Here is a 21,029-nt window from a genome sequence, read left to right as displayed (position 1 = left end):
GTCAAACCCGCCCACGCCAACCACGCGCCCCACGGCCAGAGGGTCCAGCACTCCGCCTCCACCTCCCTGTCCCCGTCGCCCGTGACCTCCCCGGTGCACATGATGGGCCCCGGGATGGGGAGGATCGAGGCCTCTCCCCAAAGGTCGCGCTCTTCCTCCACGTCGTCGGATCACGGGAATTTCCTGCTGCCCCCGGTCGGGCCGCAGTCGGCCTGCGGCGGCATCAAGGTCCCCCCCAGGTCCCCGAGGTCGACCATAGGCTCGCCGAGGCCGTCCATGCCATCCAGCCCTTCCACCAAGCACGATGGACTCGGCCAGTACAAGGACATCCCCAACCCGTTAATCGCTGGAATGAGCAATGTACTGAATCCTCCCAACAATGCAGTTTTTCCCGCTGCATCGGCTGGAAGCGGTTCCTTGAAGAGTCAGCCCGGTTTGCTGGGAATGCCTTTAAACCAGATCTTGAACCAGCACAACGCTGCCTCTTTCCCAGCCAGCAGTTTACTGTCAGCAGCAGCCAAAGCACAGCTAGCAAATCAAAACAAACTCGCTGGTACCAACAACAGCAGCAGTAGCAACTCTGGACCTGTTGCCGGCGGCGGCAACTCCGAAGGACACAGCACTTTAAATTCCATGTTCCCTCCTGCTGCCAACGTGCTCCTCCCCACCACGGAAGGGCAGAGCGGCCGAGCAGCACTGAGAGACAAACTGATGTCTCAGCAAAAGGATCCTCTGAGGAAAAGGAAGCAGCCCCCCACCACGGTGCTGAGCCTGCTGAGACAGTCCCAGTTGGACAGTTCTGGGGTTTCCAAAGCCGGATCCGATTTGATAAGAAAGCAGAGTCAAAGCTCCTTCCCCATCAGCTCCATGTCGCAGCTCCTGCAGTCCATGAGCTGCCAGAGCTCCCACGTGAGCAGCAATAGTTCCACGGGCTGTGGGAGCTCCGGCTCTGCCCTGCCCTGCTCCGGGAACCAGATGCATTTCCCGGAGCCTGCCCTGAGCTCGGGCGGCCTCCAGGCCCCGCTGGCGCCGGGGCTGCCCCTGCGAGGGGAGGGGCTGCACTGCCACGGCCCCAACCCTGCCTTCGGGCACGGGGCCAGCCCGGGCAGCACCAACCACCTGGCAGGGCTCATCAGCCAGATGCAGGCCGGCGGGAGCTGCGGGATGCTCCCGCAGTCGGGAATGGCTTTAGGAAACTCCTTGCACCAGAACCCACCTCAGGCGCGACTCCAGGCACCCTCGGCCCCGGTGATCCCCAACAGCATCGGCAGCAGCTGTAACCAGAGCAGCCCTGAAGCAGGTACGTGGCCTCCTGGGGGGATTCTCCTGGGCTTGAGCTCTTGGAGATATGGGATGGCTGGTTTTAAAGGGTTCCTTCCCCGTGTCTGTGTTTTAAACTCGAGTTTAGCCGTGTCAGAAGTTGGTGCTCACACCCAGGTACTGAGGTAAGAAGAGAGAAGACTCACAGCGGCTTTCCAGTGTCTGCAGGGGCTGCAGGGAAGTCACAGAGGGAATCTTTCTCAGGAACTGTAGTGGCAGGACACAGGGAATGGCTTCCCACTGCCAGAAGGCAGAGTTAGATGGGATATTGGGAAGGAATTCCTGGCTGGGAGGGTGAGGAGGCCCTGGCACAGGTTGCCCAGATGAGCTGTGGCTGCTCCATCCCTGGAAGTGTCCAAGGCCAGGTTGGATGGGGCTTGGAGCATCCTGGGATAGTGGAAGGTGTCCCTGCCCCTGTCCCTGAGCTCTAAGGTCCCTTCCAACCCAAACCCTTCTGGGGCTTTAATCCAAACCAGTGGTAAACCAGAATATATCTCCCTTGTCCTGGACAAAATCATCCTTCCTGTGCCAACTCCCGCTCCTCTGAACTTCCACACACACTGCATAAATAAAATCCATGCACTTTTGAACATTCCTACACCTCTTTTGTCACTTCCCCAAATAAACTGGTGGGTTTTCTCCAGCATGCCCTGCTAGTCCAGCCCCAGGTTGGAGTGTCTGGGTGATACACGTGTTTCCCACTGCTGCCCTTAAAGAGTTGTCAGAGGTACGAGGAGTCCCAAAATTTACAAAACAGCCCTTTCCAGGGCCAGCACAAGGAAATGCTGAGTCTGGGTCTGCCTTAATCATGATAATTTTACTAAGGTGGTAATGCAATGGTTGGATAAACTGGATATTCACTTGGAGGAGTGGAGAGAGACATTTCCTGGTTTGTTCACCAGTGAAGACCTGGAGAGGAAACGGGTTTACTGCTGTTCCTGTCTCTGGGCTGTTCAAACACAGAAGGGGAACAGCTCAAAAATGGGACTTTGATTGACCTGTTTCTGTTTGAGCAAAGCATGGAAAGGTGGCACCTGTGTGAGTGAAAACCCAGCTCACACCAAAGTGACCTTAAGGTGCAACTGGCCTCTCAATAACCCAAGAACCTGATCTGAATTTCCTGAGCTTCCTCCTTTAAAATGCAGAGTGGAATCCTATAAAAGCTGAATCACAGAGAAATAATTGTCTAATGTTATGCTGCTCATGGTTTCTGATGAATTCTAAGGGTTCCTCTCCATTCCTGGGATAAAAAGGCCTGGTTTTCCCTGGGCTGGGGGGGTGGGGGTGTTGCAATCAGGCAGCTCTCAGTCCTCGTGGGGCTCTTTTGCCTTGTCATGGTGACACAGAGGAGATTTCCCGAGGCATTTTCCCTCTGGAGACTTTGTCCTGCCTCCTGCATGGAGCAAAGGTCTGGCTTTGCACCAGGAGTCTGCTTCCCTGTGCTTGTATTCCCTGGGATCCTCAGGAAAGCTGGATAAGGCAAATGCACCCAAACAAATCCGAGTCAATCCCCACAAGAAAAGGTTTCAACACCAACACCCCCTTTGGTTCTCATCCATGTAGGAGCAGCAAGAGGTTAAAACCCCACCTGGGAGCTTCTACTCTGCTGTGGAATTCCCAATCCCCTGGGAATGGCTACTGGAATTACAGCAATATATCTATAAAACCTTCAGTGGCATTATCTAAATGATAAGTAGGAGATCCATGTAGGCAGAAAGTTGGGAATATGTTTCATTGCTCGCTGCCCAAGAGGTTGTTCCTTTAGTTTCCGTGCCTAAAAAACACACACAACCTGCACTTCATTATTTTATTGAATATTCTTGAAGAAGAGACCCCTTTTCTTCTCTGAGATGGAGCCTCACGTTGTGTTATCCTTGTGTTAGTCCCTGAAATTACACATAAACCTTCCCCCAGCCTCCTGCCTGAGTCCCCACAGGGCTCAGGTATGGGATTTACATCTCATCCACAGGCTGTGGAATTCCAGATGGGGGCATTCTGTTGTGTTTTCATGTTCTTTCCATCAACAACGTGGGAAATGTTGAGTATTTTGTGTTAATAACAACTTGTGTTAAAAATAAAAGTGAGTCTCCAGTCAGCACTCAGCTCTGGGACAAAGCTGGGAAGAGGAATGTTGGGAATTATCCTGTCCTGGGGTGTTAGTTTTGGTGCTGGAGCTGGTGAAAGCCCATTAAATTCAGTTTTCCAGAGCTGAGTCAGATGTTTTCAGGAAACTCCTGTTCATATTTCAGCTTGTGGCTTTTTTTTTTTCTTCCCCTTTGTTTTGAAGTCTTTTAATTGCTAAATCTGTGTCTGTGCCAACACTCAGAACAGCTCCTGCTCCAAAATAGTTCCTGGGAGAAAAAATACTGTGAATCCCCACAATTAGCTGAGCTTTTAATTCTATTTTAACCACATGGACCAAGCTTTGTTATTCTGGCTCTTGTTTTCTCCTTCCAGAGATAATATCTGCAGTTCCCAGGTAATTTTCAGTGGGAGTGTGATGGGATTTTCTCTTTATTAGGATGGGGCTGTGTCACTGGGTGATGGATTTTATTGTAGGTTGGTTTGTTTAGGTTTTTCTTGCTGATAGGGAAGTTAAGGGAACCACAATAACCACAGCAAATAATAATAAAGATGATAAGTTGTCTCAAAGATCAGAAACATGAGAAGTTTATTGGGGCAGATTGGGCAAATAAAGGCTTTATCCTTTTCCCTGGAACTGGTGAAATGTGCAGAATAGAAATAGTAAAATAGAATTCAACAGGGAGGAGCTTCTGTCCCTCTCCAGAGGGGTTTATTTTAATGCAGCCAGGATAATTGGGAATGGAACAAGGCCTTGGAAAACCAGAAGTGGTTTAGGAGACTTGGATTTAATCCACTCAATGCAAAGGGTCAACTCAGTTGTGTTAAAAACCAGAACAAAACAAAACAAACTCCACAAAACACATTTAAAAAAAAATAAATAAAAAGAGAAACCGAGTGAATTCCTGGCAACATAAAAAAATGGGAATTCTCAGTAGAACTGGGGATGCTCCTGGCAGGATTGTATCCCAAAATCCCCTGGAAATGCTTTGGATGGAAAGGGATGATGATGCTGTCACATCCATAAATTATAAAGTGTTGGATGAATTAAAGGTTAAATGTACTGGTGGATTAAGTGGGAAATCAACTGAATTTAGGCCCTTGCTTCCCTGAAAACGGTCTTTTCTGTGCATCAAAGGTGGAATATTTTCAAATATATCACATTAAGTGGTGTATTTGAACACGTGAGTCTATGGATTTGCTTCCCAAAATTCCTTCAGATCTCCTGGAATTACAAAATCAGTGGAACTTCCTGACTCCCGAGTTCAGAAGAGCATCTGGCACCTCTGGGGGACTCGTTGTGCCTGAGAAAAATTCCTTATTAAACTGGACTAACCCCTGGACAGGATGCCAAACAGCTCCTCTCCTAATTACAAAGCCAGTTGAAATGTCCTGTTGATTTTGGGATTACAGAAACTTCCAGAGGGACTTTTCCCTGCTTGGGAGCCATGACAAGGGATCTCTGGTGTTTGAATCTGCACCTTATTTTCCTCTGTTATTATTTTTGGGGAGAGAAAAGTGATCATTTTTCTCATTCAAATGAGAACTGTAAAGAACAGGGAAAATGTTCTCAGCTTTTTTAGATGCACTTTGTGGTTTTCTTGAGTTGTTTTATCTCTCAAAATTTGAATTTCCCCGTAACTCACAGCCTTTGATTGAACCAGACCCTTCCCTGGTTGGTGCTTTAACTGCCATACAGTTTTTTAGGAATTTACAGGGATAAAAGTTAAAGGATTTGTGAAAAACAGTAATAAAATAGCACAGAAAGATGAGCCTTATTGTGGAGAAAAGCTGAATTAATTAACTGGGATTTCCTGTACATATTTAGCTCTCACCATCCCAAAATATCCTTAAGTGGAACCAGTGGGCAAATCCAGCTCTTTCCAGGGGGAGGAGTGGGGATTATTGGAAGAAATAATGCTTTTTATGGAATTTTTGCCTTCCCAATGTTTTGCAGCCACAGCTGAGCACAGCACAACAGTTTTCCCAAAATCGTGTTAAAAAACAGCAGTGAGGGTAAAATTCAGAATTCAGAGGAGAAGAGCCAGGGGTGACAATCAGTCAGGTGTTAAATATAAAAAAAAAGCCCAATTTTCAGGATTTCTGTTGTCCTAAAAACAGTCTGGGGCTTTTTTGCCCTCTCCACAAAATTTTGGGGCCAACATTCCAGTTGTTTTGTTGTAAGTGTAAAAACCCTGTGATGACTGTAGGCACAGTAACGTGGATATCATGGACAGGGAGGTAAATATTTCCCAGCAGAGCACATTCCACGAGGATGGGGAGTTGCACAGGAGGGAATTTCAGGTTTTTAACTGCTCCTGCTGGAGGATGTTTTATTTATTAGTCCATTTTTTGCAGTTCTCCTGTGCAGGATCTCGATAAGGACTGACAGCACTTGGTGCTTAAATGCTGAATTATGGCTCCTTGGGAATTGGAATTGGAATTGGAATTAGCCTCTGTAATCAAGGGGATGCCAGATAAACATCTGAAATGTTTTCCATTCCAGACAGAAAAGGGAGAATATAATGGTTAAAGTGCATAGCTCCTGGTTCCCAGTGTACAGGGAAGGGCTGGAATAGCTAAAGCAGGAATATGTCTGGGATTCTGAGTGCCTGTGAGGTGTGTTTTCCATCAGTGGTGACACTGGGAAAGGGAAGGCTCTGAAAATCACTGATTTAACAATATTACCCTGCTGCAAACTCCGTGTTTGTGTCTCTGAAGTTGTTCCTAATTCCTGTTCCATGTGGTGCTGCAGCAGCTCCTGGAGCAGGGACAGGTGGCCCTGGTGGGTGGAGGAGTCACAAACCACGGGAGCTGTGGGAATAATTGAGTGATCCTTTTGTGCTTTCACACCTCCCTGATCCCGGGGTCAGGCCTGCAGGGAAACTCTCCCCACTCCCATGGATCTTTTGGGAAGGGCTGTGCCGATTTCTCCTGTGTGAGCTGTGGGATTTAACCTCAGGAGAGGGTGGGAGCAAGTTCCAGGACCAAGGAGTTAAATGTGAGCTCTGACAAGGGTTTCCCAAACTTGGAATGCTCTGAATTAAACAAGCAGCAAAGAAAATGCCCAGTGTAAAACAAAGGGGGCTGTGGTTTTATTGGATATGGAGAGAGACCGTTTACAAGGGATGGAGGGACAGGACACAGGGAGTGGTTAGATGGGATATTGGGAAGGAATCCTGGCTGGGAGGGTGGGGAGGCCCTGGCCCAGGTTGCCCAGAGAATCTGTGGCTGTCCCTGGATCCCTGGAAGTGTCCAAGGCCAGGTTGGAGCAAGTGGAAGGTGTCCCTGCCCATGGCAGGGCGTGGGACTGGATGGGATTTAAAGTCTCTTCCCACCCAAACCATCCTGGGATTCTCTGATTCTATGAAAAGTAAGAATTGAGAAAGTGGAATCCATAACATTTCTTTGTCCTCAACCCTAGAAACGTTTCAGGTGTTAATGGCTAATGAACAAGTGCTGCACTTTTACTTCTAAGTCCCTCACACACCTATTTTAGGGGTTATTTTTATTCCACAAATTCCAGCAATGTGTTCTTGGCTACTGAAATACTAAAATACATGATGGGGAGTTTCTCACAGAGAAATTAATTGTATAATATTGTTTACATTATTGTTTTCTCGTTGGCATGCTTTAACTGCAGTCTTTTAGGAAAATATATATGTAGTTATAATCAGGAAATCATGGAATGGTTGGGGTTGGGAAGGACCTTGAAGACCACCTGGTTCCACTGCTGCCATGGGCAGGGACACCTTCCATGACTCCTGTAGGACCCAAACCAAGGCAGACTATGGATTGTATCCCACCATTCCAACAGCACGGGTGTGTTCCTGCCTTTTCATGGAAGGACAGTGCTGAGAAGTTAATGATAAATATCTTCCACTCTGATTCCTTTATTTGAAGTGAACGAGGAGAGTGAATCTTCTGGAACACGTAACACCCCTTATTTCATTGTCTCTGCTGAAGAAAACCTGTCAAGGAATAGTTTGAGAAATGCACACAGATAAAATGCACACAGGAAAATGATCCTGCTGTCAAAAGAGAACACAACAACAAATGCTCTTAAATACAATAAGTAATGATGTTAAAAATATAGATCTTATTCAATTTCCATTTATTTCCTTTGGCCCTCTTAGGGAACAACAGAGCTGCTTTTCCTGCATTCTGGATGTTTCTCCTTTTGTTATTTTTCCCAGCACAGCTGGCAGGAGCACCTTTGGCAGAGCTCTGTGTCTGCAGGAGCTGCGAGCCAGGCTCTGTCCTGGGCTTTTATGGCTTTTGGTCTCACTCCTCCATCCTTTTTCCCATTCCACCTTTACCCTTCAGACCCTCTGGTCATTGTTTCCAGGGCTCCCAATGCCATGGTTTTGTGGGCCTTGGAATCCCAGTGGTGATTTCCTTTTGGTGTTCAACTCCTGTCTGTGTTTCTCATCCAAACCCTGCTAATTGTCCTCTTGTAGCCTGGATATGGTGACAATGAACCACTTCAGGGTGGGGTTTTGGGGGTGTTGGGGTTTTGTGTGAGTTGGTGCCCTGCCAAAACTCTTCCTTTTCTTCCAGCTGTTGTCCTTCTCCAGGCTCTAGGGAAAGGCAGGTGGTCACAGCTGTGATCCTGTTCTCCTTAGGGAGTTCCACTAAATACAACATGTGGGTCTGGAAATCCCTTTGAATAAAGTTCAGACCCAAAGCACATCCAGAGTAATTCCCATGCTTTGGTGCTCCTGTTTTTGTGCTCTTTCAGGGAACTCTACATATCTCAGAGTCAAGGAATTGTTGGGGTTGGAAAAGACCTTTAGGATCATCAAGTCCATCATCCACCTGCTGATCCTGGGCATCCTTTCCTTCTCCTTGCACCTCCAAAGCCAGGATCTCAGAGAGTTCCTGTGGAGCTGGGGGAGGACAGTTCCCGTGGGATCCCAGAGGGAAGGACTGTCTGTCACATAATGGACCCTGTACTTCTTCTATAAGGGGGAAAATGCAACTCAGATTTTATCTCCTGGCCTGGAGCCAGACATGGAGAAGCTCTGGCAGCTTCTGTATTCCAGTGGGAATGGCTGTGCCTGCACATCTTCATCTGGAACACTGACTTGTCGGAGGTGGTACTTGGGAAGAGATCCAGAACTCATATTTTGGCAGTTCAGTCATGAAGCTGTCCCAGAATGTAGCTGTAAATATTGTCTTTGCTGCTACCCAATTTGGGACTTTTCTCCCCCAATTCCTGCTGTGCCTTCCTATCAAATATCCCTCCAGGGGGATGTTTGTCTGTGTTTTATTTCCTGCTGAAGTCTGGCTGTTCATCACCTCTTCCACTCCCAAACTTCTCCAGCCTGGATTGAAATAAGGACACATTTTGTTCCTCCTACTCAGGATCCATCAGGATTTTTTTTTTTACCTCAGTAGCAATTAATTAGTTGTTTAATTAATCTGGAGAAAGGGCAGGTGTTGAAGATGCTCTGGTGGAGTCTCCAGGAGTGGTGGGTGATGGGTCAGAGAACAGAGCCCTGTTTGCCAAAAAACCAGCAGCCATTTTCCAACTCTTGAGATGTGCTTCCCAGCAAACACTTTTCCATGTGCTCCTTCACCTGAATGGAAAACAGCATCATGAATAAATTACAAACATCCATCTCCCATCCCTGGGGAGGTACAGCTGATTCTTCCATTAAAACTAGGGATGAATTTGGGAATGATCTCTCTTAAATCCGTAGGTCGGTCTTTGGGACTTCTCCTGCTTTTTAAAAATGAATAAACAGATGAATAAATAGAATTAAAGTCTTTTCTCAGTGATTCCACAGTGACCCATCACTCCTCCTGCCCAATCTGAGGCCTTGAACATGAATCCATGAGTGGAAATCCAGTGGGATGTGTATTTTGGGGTTTTCCTTCCTTGTTCCAGACTGAGTTCAGTGCAGTGCCCCGTGCTCTGTGTTAGTTTTGGACCTTTTTTTGAGTTGTCAGAATGTCACAGTGCTTGAAAAGTGGCGGTTTAAGTTGCAAAGGATGTAAAGAGTTGGTTCAGCTCTTACCAGCTGAGTGTGTGGTTGAATATCCCTTTTCAAATGGTATTTGTGGAGAAAAATTATAATTGATTATTTGGGACCTTCTGATCTCTGGTATTTGCAGGGCAGTTGAGGATGGAAAGTTATTTCACTGCATGAAACCATCGTTAAATCCATTTATAATGACACAGTTTTAGATATAAATCTAATACTCCAGTGTTCTCCAGTGAACTGCAGTAAATAAAGCAGAAGGACATATTTCAAGGCAATTCCCTTTGCTTTAATTCTCCCAGGTGCTTTTGGGGGGCCAGTTCAAGACTCTGCCTTAAGGAAAAAAATAACAGTATTTTATGCTTCAGCTTTGCTGAAGGGATGTAAAGATACCCAGATAAACTTTATTACTCTTTCTTTGTAACTTTTTCATAGTAAATTTACCCAGTTGCTCTTTGTTTTCATGCCAAGTGATGGGTTTGATTTTACCACCCCAATCCACATTTTTTTCTGTATAAATCACTGGGGGCTGTGAATGCCAACAGAGCTGGATCAAAATGTATTTTACCCATTAGATTCATCATGTGTTTTAATTCAGGAGTCCAAAATAATGCTTTGAATAATAATTTAAAATCCGGAAGCCCGTGAATTAAATAGAAATGGAAATAGATTGTGTTCTCACACTCTCGCCCCCAGCATCATCCATGATCCTTCTCCCAAGTGGTTAATCCCAAACTGGGATTAACTGGGACCATAACTGGTCCACAACTGGCTCTGTTATGTTCTGGTTGCCTTGGGGTTTGTGCTGATGGATGAAATCCTGTTCTATCCCCATCGAAGAACGTCAGGGGACACACAAGTTCAGTAATTCCCGATGGGTGTCTGCAGTAGCTGGTGGCAGATCCATCCATATTGTAAAAGGACTCAAGTCTGGATGCTCCAAACATCCTTTTTCCCGTGTGTGGGTGTCAGACACGACTGGTTTGGGTTATTGCATGACTGGGATGTGTCTCCAACAAGCAGAACCCCGTTAACAGCTGGATTTGTTTGCGTTCCAGGCGGTTCGGGGCCGTCATCGTCCATCGCCATCGCCGGCACCAGCCAACCTGCCATCACCAAGACAACCTCCGTGCTGCAGGACGGTGTCATTGTCACCACGGCAGCCGGGACCCCCCTCCAGCAGGGCCAGCTGCCCGTGGGCACCGACTTCCCCTTCTCCGGCCCCGAGGCGCCGCTGCCCTTCCCGCAGAACAGCGCCGGGAGCGGCAGCCTGCCGCCCGCCCTGCACCCCAACCTCCTCAGCTCCCTGCCTCTCTCCTTGCCCGTCAATCAGCAGCAGCTCCTAAACCAGAACCTATTAAATATCCTGCAGCCTTCAGCGGGAGAAGGCAAGTCCGAGGTCAACCTCAACCCTTTAGGTTTTCTCAACCCGAATGTAAACGCCGCTTTAGCTTTTCTCTCCGGCGACGTGGACGGGCAGGTTCTGCAGCCCGTGCACTTCCAGCTCCTGGCAGCCCTGCTCCAGAACCAAGCCCAAGCCGCTGCCATGCTCCCCGTGCCATCCTTCAATGTGACCATCTCAGATTTGCTGCAGCAGCAGAACCCCCCCGTGCCCTCGGTCGCGCAGCCGCCGGCCCCCCCCGAGCCCCTGCCCGACGGCTCCAGGGTGGAGACCCTCCTGTCCAACCCCCTTCCCAGCTTTCCAGGCGCCGACGCGGCTTCCAACCCCCTGCTCCTGCCCGCCGGCTCGGGGCCCTCGGCGCTCATGGCCCTGAACCCCCAGCTGGTGGGGGGTGTCCTGAACTCCACCGGCCACCCGGAGGTTTCCATTGCCACCTCCTCCCAGGCCACCACCACCACCACCACCACGTCCTCGGCGGTGGCAGCTCTGTCTGTCTCGGCGCTGGGCGGTGGCACGGCCGTGGTGTCCATGGCAGAAACCTTGCTGAACATATCTAATAGTGCTGGGAGTGCTCCTGGGCCAGCCAAACTCAACAGTAACTCTGTGGTGCCACAGCTCCTTAACCCTCTCCTGGGGACGGGCCTGCTTGGTAAGTCCAGTTTTCTTCCCAGCTATAAAAGGAAACTTGAAAAAATAAAGAAAGGAATCAAATGAAGAGGGGAGGGGAGGGGGAGCTTTGGATTTCATTTTCTCTTTGCAAAAACTCCGCTTTGCCACCCTTTTTTTTTATGTGTGTGTGTGTGACAGCTTGTTTGTGGAGAATAACTCTTCTGGCAGGAGATTTAAAGCAAATTCTGCTTGGATTCCTCAATGTTTAATACTGATTTGGGAAATTATTAATTCTGCCACCTAGACCTTCTGTAAACACCGGAAAATTGTGTCAGCACTTGTTTCATTGCTCAAGGAGCAGCAGCTCAGGAGCCTCCCTGGGTGCAGAGTGTGGCAGCACAGGGTTAGTGGGAGTAGCTGTGCAGGACCAACACCTACATCTCAAAAAAAAAGTGATTAAAAACCTCTTAAATACAAGATTTCTTTATCCTGGGTGATGATTTTTTGATTATTTTTACCAAAAATATGTAATAGAGTTAGTGCTTCTCTGTTTGGTCTGTGTATCTCATTAAATGTGAGGAATTAAATAGTGGCAAAGAGCTGATAAAGTATTTTAACTTAAATATTTAACTTAATACCTCATACTGCCCTACTAATGGCTGCAGTGGACTCAACCCTACGTCACATTTTCCATGTAAAATACAACTAACCAGTGATTCTGCAAATGGAAATTTTAAGGAAAACCAGAGCTTTTAATTAAAAAAAAAAAAAGAAACCAAGTAAAAAATGGATATATTTTAAGCTTTACTGTTTCATGTTTATTTTACTAGAACTAGAATTTCCACATTGAGATTTTCATATAATACAAACTATTACTACAATTTTTACTCTAGAATGTACAAAAATAATTGTTTGGTGTTCCATGTCTGGGGCAAAAAAGCCTTTTCTCATTCACAGCTGGCTCATGTCATAATTATTAAAAAACCAGTTTTGTTGGGGTTTTGAATTATTTTCACTTTTCTCTGTCTCTGCTCCTCCTCCCTCTCCCCACCCCAGTGCTGTTTGAAGGAGATTCCAAGACATGGGCTGTCACAGAGGCTCCTTCTGCCAAACTTGGCTGTTCCCAGAGTCCTGTCAGGGCCCTTCAGGCAGATCTAGGTGGATGTGACACAAGAAAGGAGGAACAAAGAGCAGGAGAGACATCCCTTGAGGACCTCTGGGAGGCTGGAGGGGAGCAGGGTTGTTTCACAGAGGCATTTTCAGCAGTCAGTTAAAATTGGAGTCAAGGAAATCCCTGCTGAAGGCTGGGAACGGTTGTGACTCGTGTTTGCCTGTGTTTGGGTTGCAGGTGACATGTCATCCCTGAACACTACTCTGAACAACCATCAGCTGAGTCATCTCCAGTCGCTCCTGAACAACAATCAGATGTTTCCTCCCAATCAGCAGCAGCAGCAGCAGCAGCAGCAGCAGCAGCAGCACCTTCTCCAGGGCTACCAGAACGTGCAGGGCTTTCAGGGCCAGCCCCAAATCCCTGGCCCAGCCAACAACCCAAACCCCATGGCCTGTCTGTTCCAGAATTTCCAGGTAGGAAGCAAGAGGGAAGCAATATTCCAACAAATGTGCAGCTCTCAGGAGGCAAAATTGCATCCCCCAGGCTCTGGGTTTCTTTGCTGATTAAGGCACTATGATCCATATAAATTATATATATACACTGTCTACATTTTACTCTTTCACTCTGAGTTTTGCAAATCAGTGACATTTTTATGGAAATTTTATACCTTTCTCTGCAGGAATTGGGTCCAGTTTCCTTGGAAGGAGTTATGCTGCATGTATTGAAAAAAATATGCTATTTATGTGCTGACAATACTATGAATTTTTAGCAAAACTCTTTTCCATTGTGCAGAAAGGATCATAAATTCCCATTCAGCCCATTCCGATAATGCAGCAGTGAGAAATAAATGCTGGAACCACTTCACAATAATTAGAAGCTTAATGAGTTATTGTAGGTGACTGTGTGTGCCAGTCCTCTTGTATTCCCACTGCAACTGCATGGAAGAGCTGCTGGATTCTGCAGCCTGAAGAAAACAGGGATTAGAGTGAATGTACAGTGACAAAGTGTGCAAAAATGGTCCTTTCCTCCTCTCACCTAAATAGCCAGTTCTTCACAGTGCAGGTTGAATATCCAACCAACACACTGACATGGCAAAAGGAGGGAATAAACCCGGAGGGAAATAGGGATTTATTGTTACTCGGGGTTGCTGTGGTTGCTGCAGAATTCCAGATGTGAGGATGGGACATGGAGATAGAGCCAGGCAGTGCTTTTACCCTGTAAGGAGGGGAAAGGAGATGTGTCATTTCTCAGTGTAGATGTTCCACTGCAAAATCTCCCGTTTTCTACCTGCCTGTTCCCTCTCTTGTGTGAATTTTGGTAGCTTTAGCTCAGTGGTTTTTTGCACCAGATTCCCAGTTCTATAAATAATGGTCATGGTAAGCAGTTTAAAGGGGCTTTTGGAATATTTTCATGTTGTTCTTTGCAGTGTTTTGTTACAATGCTCTCATTGCCATTGTCATCCCTGCCTGTGGATGTGACAGGGAGTTCAAAAACCTCAGTTGGTTTAGTCTGGAGGTGCCAGGAAGGGAGGAAAGAATAGCTGAGAACAGAACTGGGGGGCTGTAGAATCTCCTTCTCTGGAAATACATAAAACCCACCTGGATGTGATCCTGTGCAACCTCCTATAGCTGGAGCTTGGACTGGATCATCTCAGCTGGAGGAGCCTGGAGAAGAGAAGGTTGTGGGATTTAGATGGGATATTAGGAAAAAAATCCTTGGCTGTAAGGGTGGGGAGGCCCTGGCACAGGTTGCCCAGAGGAGCTGTGGCTGCCCCTGGATCCCTGGGAGTGTCCAAGGGCAGGTTGGAGCAACCTGGGCTGGTGAAAGGTGTCCCTGCCCATGGCAGGGGGTGGCACTGGATGGGCTTTAAGATCCTTCCAAGCCAGACCATCCTGGGATTCTATAACAAAAGTACTGATCTTGGTGGAGTTGTTTAGGACTTGAGAGAGGAAAAGGAAAGAGCTGAGCTTCAATCAGATGAGGAAATTTCTGAAAGGCTCTGAAAGGGATGATGGTGAAGTCTCAGCAGTGCATGGGGGGCTGGATCATGTCAAGGTGTCCAGTTTGATCCACGAGGCAAAGTCTGAGAGCCAGTGGGTCTGATTTCTTCTGAATTAGGGTTTTTTGTTTTCTCTCTACCTTGTTCTGCATTTAACTTCACAACTGGAATTTAATCAAAATGAAGTGGTGTCCTGTGAGGAACAGTCACCCTGGCCACCACCTCAGGGTTTAATTAAAATGAGACCAAGTTTGTCTGGTTGAAACAGTTGTGGAGTCTCCCTCTCTGGGGACATTCCAGAGCCACCCAGACAAGTTCCTGTGTCACCTGCTCCAGGTGGCCCTGCCTTGGCAGGGGGGTTGGACTGGGTGGTCTCCAGAGGCCCCTCCCAACCCCAACACCTCTGCAATTCCATGAAACATTAATCCAGAATATGAACTCCCATCTTCTCCTGTCCCTCCCCAGGTGAGGATGCAGGAGGACGCCGCGGTCCTGAACAAGCGGATGATCACCCAGATGGGAATGGCGCCGGTTCCCGACAGCTCCAACGCGATGCTCCCTCCCTTCCCAGAACCCTCCTGCGAGCTGCAGCCCCGGGCCGAGCCCCCCCTGGGGCAGCAGCCCAAGGATTCCCTGCCCGTGGGTGGCCCGGGGGACCCGTCGGTGGACGCCATCTACAAGGCGGTGGTGGACGCGGCCAGCAAGGGGATGCAGGTGGTGATCACCACGGCCGTGAGCAGCACCACCCAGATGAGCCCCATCCCCGCCCTGAGTGCCATGAGTGCCTTCACAGCCTCCATCGGGGACCCCCTGAACCTCTCCAGCGCCGTCAGCGCCGTCATCCACGGCCGCGGCGTGACCGTGCCCGAGCACGAGGGCAGGGCCAGGGGCGCCCGCGGCGCGCGCGGCCCCAAGGGCGCCGAGCACGGCAAGAACCCCGGGGAGGGCGAGGGCTACGAGTATTACAAGGCGGCCAGCTGTAACACCCCCAAAAAACAGTGGGAAGGGGAGCAGAGCCCGGTGGGTGAGCTGAACAGGTGGAAGTGCGAGGAGTTCCTGGAGCACTCCCACCTGCACGGCAGCCCGTGCCACGAGAGGCCCAACAACGCCTCGGCGCTGCCCCTGCTGCCGGGGGAGCAGCACCAGGCCCTGCTGCCGCAGAGGAACTGCCAGAGCGAGAAGGCGCTGGAGGAGAATTTCAGGTATAACAATTACAAAAGAACTATGCTGAGCTTCAAGGACAGACTGGAGAACACTGTGGAACGCTGTGCACACATCAACGGGAACAGGCCGCAGCAGGGCAGGGCCTTCGGGGACCTGCTGAGCGCTTCCAAACAAGACCTGGGTCTGGAAGAGCAATCCCCGAGCTCCTCCAATAGCTTGGAGAGCTCCTTGGTGAAAGACTACATCCATTACAATGGAGATTTTAATGCCAAAAGCATTAATGGGTGCGTGCCCAGCCCCTCGGATGCTAAAAGCATCAGCAGCGAGGAGGACCTGAGGAACCCCGACTCGCCTTCCTCCCACGAGCTCCTCCACTACAGGCCAAGGACGTTCAACGTGGGCGACTTGGTCTGGGGCCAGATCAAAGGACTCACTTCATGGCCTGGGAAACTGGTGAGGGAGGAAGAAGTTCACAATTCATGTCAACAGAACGCTGAGGAGGGGAAGGTATATTTATATATCTATGCACATCTCTCTCTCTCTCCACGTGCCCACCAAAGCGTCGTCATTTTGGTCTTTGTCTCCTATTTTAGCAGCACGGTTTGGGTTTTTTCCTTACCTGTAGCTCATAGGACTGAATTTCCCCGTGGTTTCCCGTAAGAAACTTGTGCCAGTTGCCTTCAGAGAGGTTAGGTTTGGGCTTTACTAAATCAGTTGTGCGTGGAAAAGTGGTGTTACCCAAAAAAGGCTTTCGCTGCCGTTGTGTGTTCGGTCAAATTTCTGGCTGTGTCAAAACCTGGTGTGAAAATACCTAAAAGTGTTGAAACTGCAAAAAAAGGAGAAGTGATCGAATCAGCAGGAGGAGTGTGTATTAAGGGGAATCTTGCTGATTGACACAGAGGAAATGCACACACATTTTCAGCATAAAAGGAGGTTTGGATCATCTTTTAGTAGGGAGGAAATTTGCTCTTTCATGCTGAAATCCTTTCTTTTGTGTCCACAAATCGTGTGCTTGTGGGGGAATATACAGGCAATACAGTTATCAAGGAGTTATTGGTTACTTTATTACAGTAAATATTTCCAAGTCTGGTCTCCACTACTTGTATAACATTTCATCTTTGTAGTTCTTATAAAATAACTGAGGTTGTTGCACCCTAACTCAGGAGAACTTCAGTCTCTCTTTGCAGGTGACAATATTCCAGAGCTTGTCCTGGTGTAACTCTGTCCCAGCCCAAACCAGGACATGGCTGCAGAGCTCAATCCTTGGGATGGTCACATCCCCAAATTTCCAGTCAGTTTACGAAGTGCAGGCACAGGAGAAGACCCCAAACTATTTAAGATTAAACAAAACTGGAAAAATCAGATGTACAATATCCCTGTCCCATGTGAATCAGGAACACAGTTATGGCTCTCACATATTCCCAGTATGGATTTATGTATTAACTTCCAAAATTGTGTATCCACATCTCTGTGACTGATATAATTGTGTTGGATATAACTGAAGAGTTTTGGGTTTAGAACTCCTGTAAAGAGGTGAATTTATTTTGCTTTCCATTCCTTGGCGATTCCGTGTTTCCTCCCCGGTTTGGGGACACCAGAATGTGTCGTTGCTTTGTGCAAACCTGCCTCCTTTGTTTTTGTGGGGTTTGTGTGCATTCCATGAATATTGTGTGAGAGAAATCCAGTGGCACCCATTTCATTGGGTGCTGAAGCCCAAAAAACAGGGAAGCAAAGCCTGGGAATGCTCCTGTCAAGGTACCACTTCAAGTCCCTCATCGGGAAGTCATGGATCACCTCTGGCATCAGAAGACCTTTAATTTAATCAGTTTAAATTTAAAAAGAAATTTAAAAAGTGTGTCTGATTGTCTCCATCAAGAAGCACAGAGTGAACAGCCTTTCCAAAGGGCAGGAGTTGGGGGTGAAAGGTGGGATACAGGGAAAAAAAACAACACACCAAACCAAGAGAAATAACCTGGAAAACCAAAAAGAAATTGCCTTTAAAACCAAATGGGCTTCAGGAGTTCTGCCCTTCAGTCACATCCATGGTGGGAGTCACCTGCAGCACTTCTGGAAATCCTCTTTTCCGTGGAGCTTCCCTGAAACATCTCTGGAAGTGTCTGTGTAACAAACGTGCCCCTCCTGCATTGTGACAATTATTTGCTGCTGGGATTTGTACTTCTCCCTGTTCTCTGGCTTAGACATCGTTTGGTTTTGGTTTCCATGGGGGTGTTCAGAGCAATAATGGGTGTGTTGGAGAGCAGCCAGGCTGGGGTTTCCCCAGCAGGAGAAGGGAGGAATCTTGCACCTTCCTTTCCTTGTTTTCTTGGCTGTTGGATGTCAGAGGAGCCCAAGGGAGGTGCAGCAGCAGGAGCAGATATGTCTGGGAAGGAGAGGAGTGAGTCTGAATCCACACATCCTAAACCAGAGGATGTGTAATTAAACCAATGAGTTTGATTATTATCCACCTCAAATCACCAGAGCAGGACCAAGGGTTTGAGGGCAACAGGGGGAAGGTCCAAGGCTTTGTTGAGCTTTCCTTGGTCAGTCTGCTCAGGGCAAACACTGTTCTTAGTGGGTTAAACTGGGCTGGTTAAACTGGGCTGGTTAAGCTGGGCTTTTCTAGTCTTACAGGTGTGACTTATCCATGTGCTGGAAACCCCATCTGTGTGTATGATTTAGTGTTCCTACCGATTCTATTATTAACTACTGTTATTATTGATACTGATAATTATTATTAATCTGGTAGACTTGCTTTGGGTGCCCTGTTTTGTAGTAGTTTGATACTTCTTTTAAAAAAGTGGGTTTTAATGTGTAGGCATCACAAAATGCCAATAATGAAGACATTGAGTCCTTTCTGTTGCTGAACACAAGTCCTTTGTCACCCAAACATGATATTAATTCTTTATATTCTTGTTTACCCTTTAACCTTCTCATTTATCTCGTGGCAGGTGGTTACAGCCCCTGCAGGTTGTTCCTTAGATACCCATGGAAAGGGATAATTCCCTGCCTTGGAAAAGCTCCCCAGGTTTCCAATAGATTCCATTTCTTCCCTGTGCATTTGTGTTCTTCCAAAATCCAACGAGGAGAGGAATTGTTGGAAGTATTTGCATTAAAAGTGAGCACAGTTTTAAGGAGGGAAACGCTCCAATTTGTGGCATAATTGAATTGAATTCCTGGAAATTGAATTCCCACCTCCCCACGTGCAGATTCCTCCATTAGTGACTCCTGGAATTATTCCCAAATTTCATTAGCACGGGCCTGAGTCAAGACTTGGGGAATTGGATCTAAACTTGTATTTTTAGAGATTTTGACAACCTGCTCACTCATTAACTTCCCCCTTGTCACATCCAAACATCAGTTCCGTGGGGAATATAAATTATTTAGGAATTGCAAAGGCTGAGTTCGGAGGGAATTTGCATTTCAATCTCATTTTTGGGTTGTACAAACTTAATAAATTTGTGTTTATAGAATTCATTTTCCCTGTGTCAGAACACAAAAGCTGGTTCTTGTTCAGTTAAAAAATACCAATCAAGATGTAGCAAAGTAAAAAAGAATTCAGCTTTTCTTTAGGTTGGTGTGTCATAAATCCTGATTTGGTTGTTTTCACAAGCAGAAGTTGCTTGAGCCAGATGAAAATAATCGAGTTAAGTGGACTCATGTTTTGAGAATGCAAATGCTAAAATTACAGAGATGATATAATTAATGAATTATCTTCTTGCTTTCATTGTTTGTGCTGGGATGAACTGGTACCCCTTGCTTAAAATATCCACAGCTTAAATTTCCAGCTCAAACACTCTCAGATACCAATATTGGCCCTTGCCCAAATCCATCCCTGACTCAGCAGGTTGGTAAAGGATCTTTGTAAATTAAAAAAAAAAAATTGAAATAACTGATTTTAGGACTCCTTTAGTGAGGAGTCTGGGATTCCTAAAGCACAAATAAAGCTTTTCCTCTGGAATAGGAAGGAATTTGGCCTTCAGTTTTCCACCCAGAAACTGGAGGTGATGGGAACACTTTGATGTTGGGGGCACCTGTAAGGACTGTATTATGTGTCCCAGTGTTTTAATGCTTTCCAGGGTGGAGCCTGCTGTGCCTGCCTGGTTTTTTGGGATGAGATTCCAGGCTGGCGGGGGGGTGAGAGCGATGTGTGGGCATTGCAGCTCCGGGTAACGTGGTTTGGTGTTCATCCCTTCACTCAGGTGGAGCCAGAGAAGCTGAAGACACTAACAGAGGGGCTGGAGGCCTACAGCCGAGCCAGGAAAAGGAACAGGAAGTGAGTAAATCCTCCTTCTTTACCGGGGAAATACAATCATCCCTTTTTTTTTTTTGCTTCCCTTTTGGGGAAGGCAAACTGAGGAGTTGGTTCTCTGATTCCTCCTGTGGGTTCTGAGAGTCACAGACTCACCCAAGGTCTTGGATATCTGAATTTTTAGTGCCTCTCCTGATAGTTCCAGTAGCCCCTGTGAAATGTCATCCTGCTTGTGTGAGCTCTCCTGAGGGGGGATTCCTGATTTTCTAGTTTTTACCAAAAAAAAAGTCATTACATCAGAACTATTATGACCAAATAATGCATTTTAACCAGCTCTGCCCCTCTCCCTCTGGCAGAGGTTTGTTCAGAGAAATTCCCTTTTTATTCAGGTTTTTTGTACAGGTTTATTCAGAGACATTCCCATTATTTCCTCTTCCTTGGAAGTGTTTTAGGAGTTGTGGGGCCTGGCTGTGTTTAACCAACCCAGTGCACAGCTCTATGTCAGACCTGGGGGAGCTGGTGGGGTTTATCCTCCTTTTTAGCTTTTAGTGAAAACACAAGGACAGAACACTGTGAGGCAGCAAATACTGGGATATGAAGCATCAGGATAGACAAAACCAGGAAAATTATTGAGTTTGGGGGTGAAAAAAAACCCTTTGGACGTTTCTAAAAGGACGACAAAGTAGAAATTGGGATTGGGTTTGTTCTGTGATGCTGCTGCTTATTTGCTGTGGCAGGGAAAATATATTCCTTAAATCTGTGTTAGAATTCCAGGTCAGTTCTCAGTAAGGGAGATTAAATAATTCTCCCTCTTCCCCTCCTTTTAAGTTGTGAGCTTTACTTTTATTTATATGTCACTTATATACTTAAGAGAAGTAATTTTTTATGCCAGATAGACAGTTTTGGTGCTTGTTTTTTCCAAGATCATCCCTATTTCAGTTTATCTGATGGATCAAATCCTTTGGTGTCTCCTCATGGACCCTTCCTCATTTTCCCATGTACTCTTCTAGATTTGTGTGGCAAAGTCATTGATCCCCCAAGGAAGAACATCCCAGCTGAGCTCATGAGCTTGATTTCCTGGTTAAAGAGAGGGGGAATGGCCTTAA

At 47.1% G+C, this 21,029-nt stretch overlaps 1 protein-coding gene across 1 annotated transcript in view; it reads left to right on the top strand.

Annotated features, from left to right (window-relative positions):
• The window catches only part of MBD5 (methyl-CpG binding domain protein 5), a 64,565-nt gene that overhangs the window by 39,120 nt on the left and 4,416 nt on the right, over positions 1 to 21,029 (top strand). The window contains exons 9-13 of the mRNA XM_029962192.1: positions 6 to 1,300; positions 10,448 to 11,440; positions 12,749 to 12,984; positions 14,976 to 16,181; positions 19,874 to 19,947. Of these exons, the coding sequence (XP_029818052.1) occupies positions 6 to 1,300; positions 10,448 to 11,440; positions 12,749 to 12,984; positions 14,976 to 16,181; positions 19,874 to 19,947 (3,804 nt within the window). The remainder of the gene's footprint in view (positions 1 to 5; positions 1,301 to 10,447; positions 11,441 to 12,748; positions 12,985 to 14,975; positions 16,182 to 19,873; positions 19,948 to 21,029) is intronic.

Source organism: Manacus vitellinus, unplaced genomic scaffold (assembly GCF_001715985.3).
Source record: "Manacus vitellinus isolate BGI_N305 unplaced genomic scaffold, ASM171598v3 scaffold_43_pilon, whole genome shotgun sequence".
Lineage (NCBI taxonomy): Eukaryota > Metazoa > Chordata > Aves > Passeriformes > Pipridae > Manacus > Manacus vitellinus.
The sequence above is the reverse complement of the archived record's forward strand: the minus strand, read 5'-3'. Positions and strand labels throughout refer to the sequence as shown.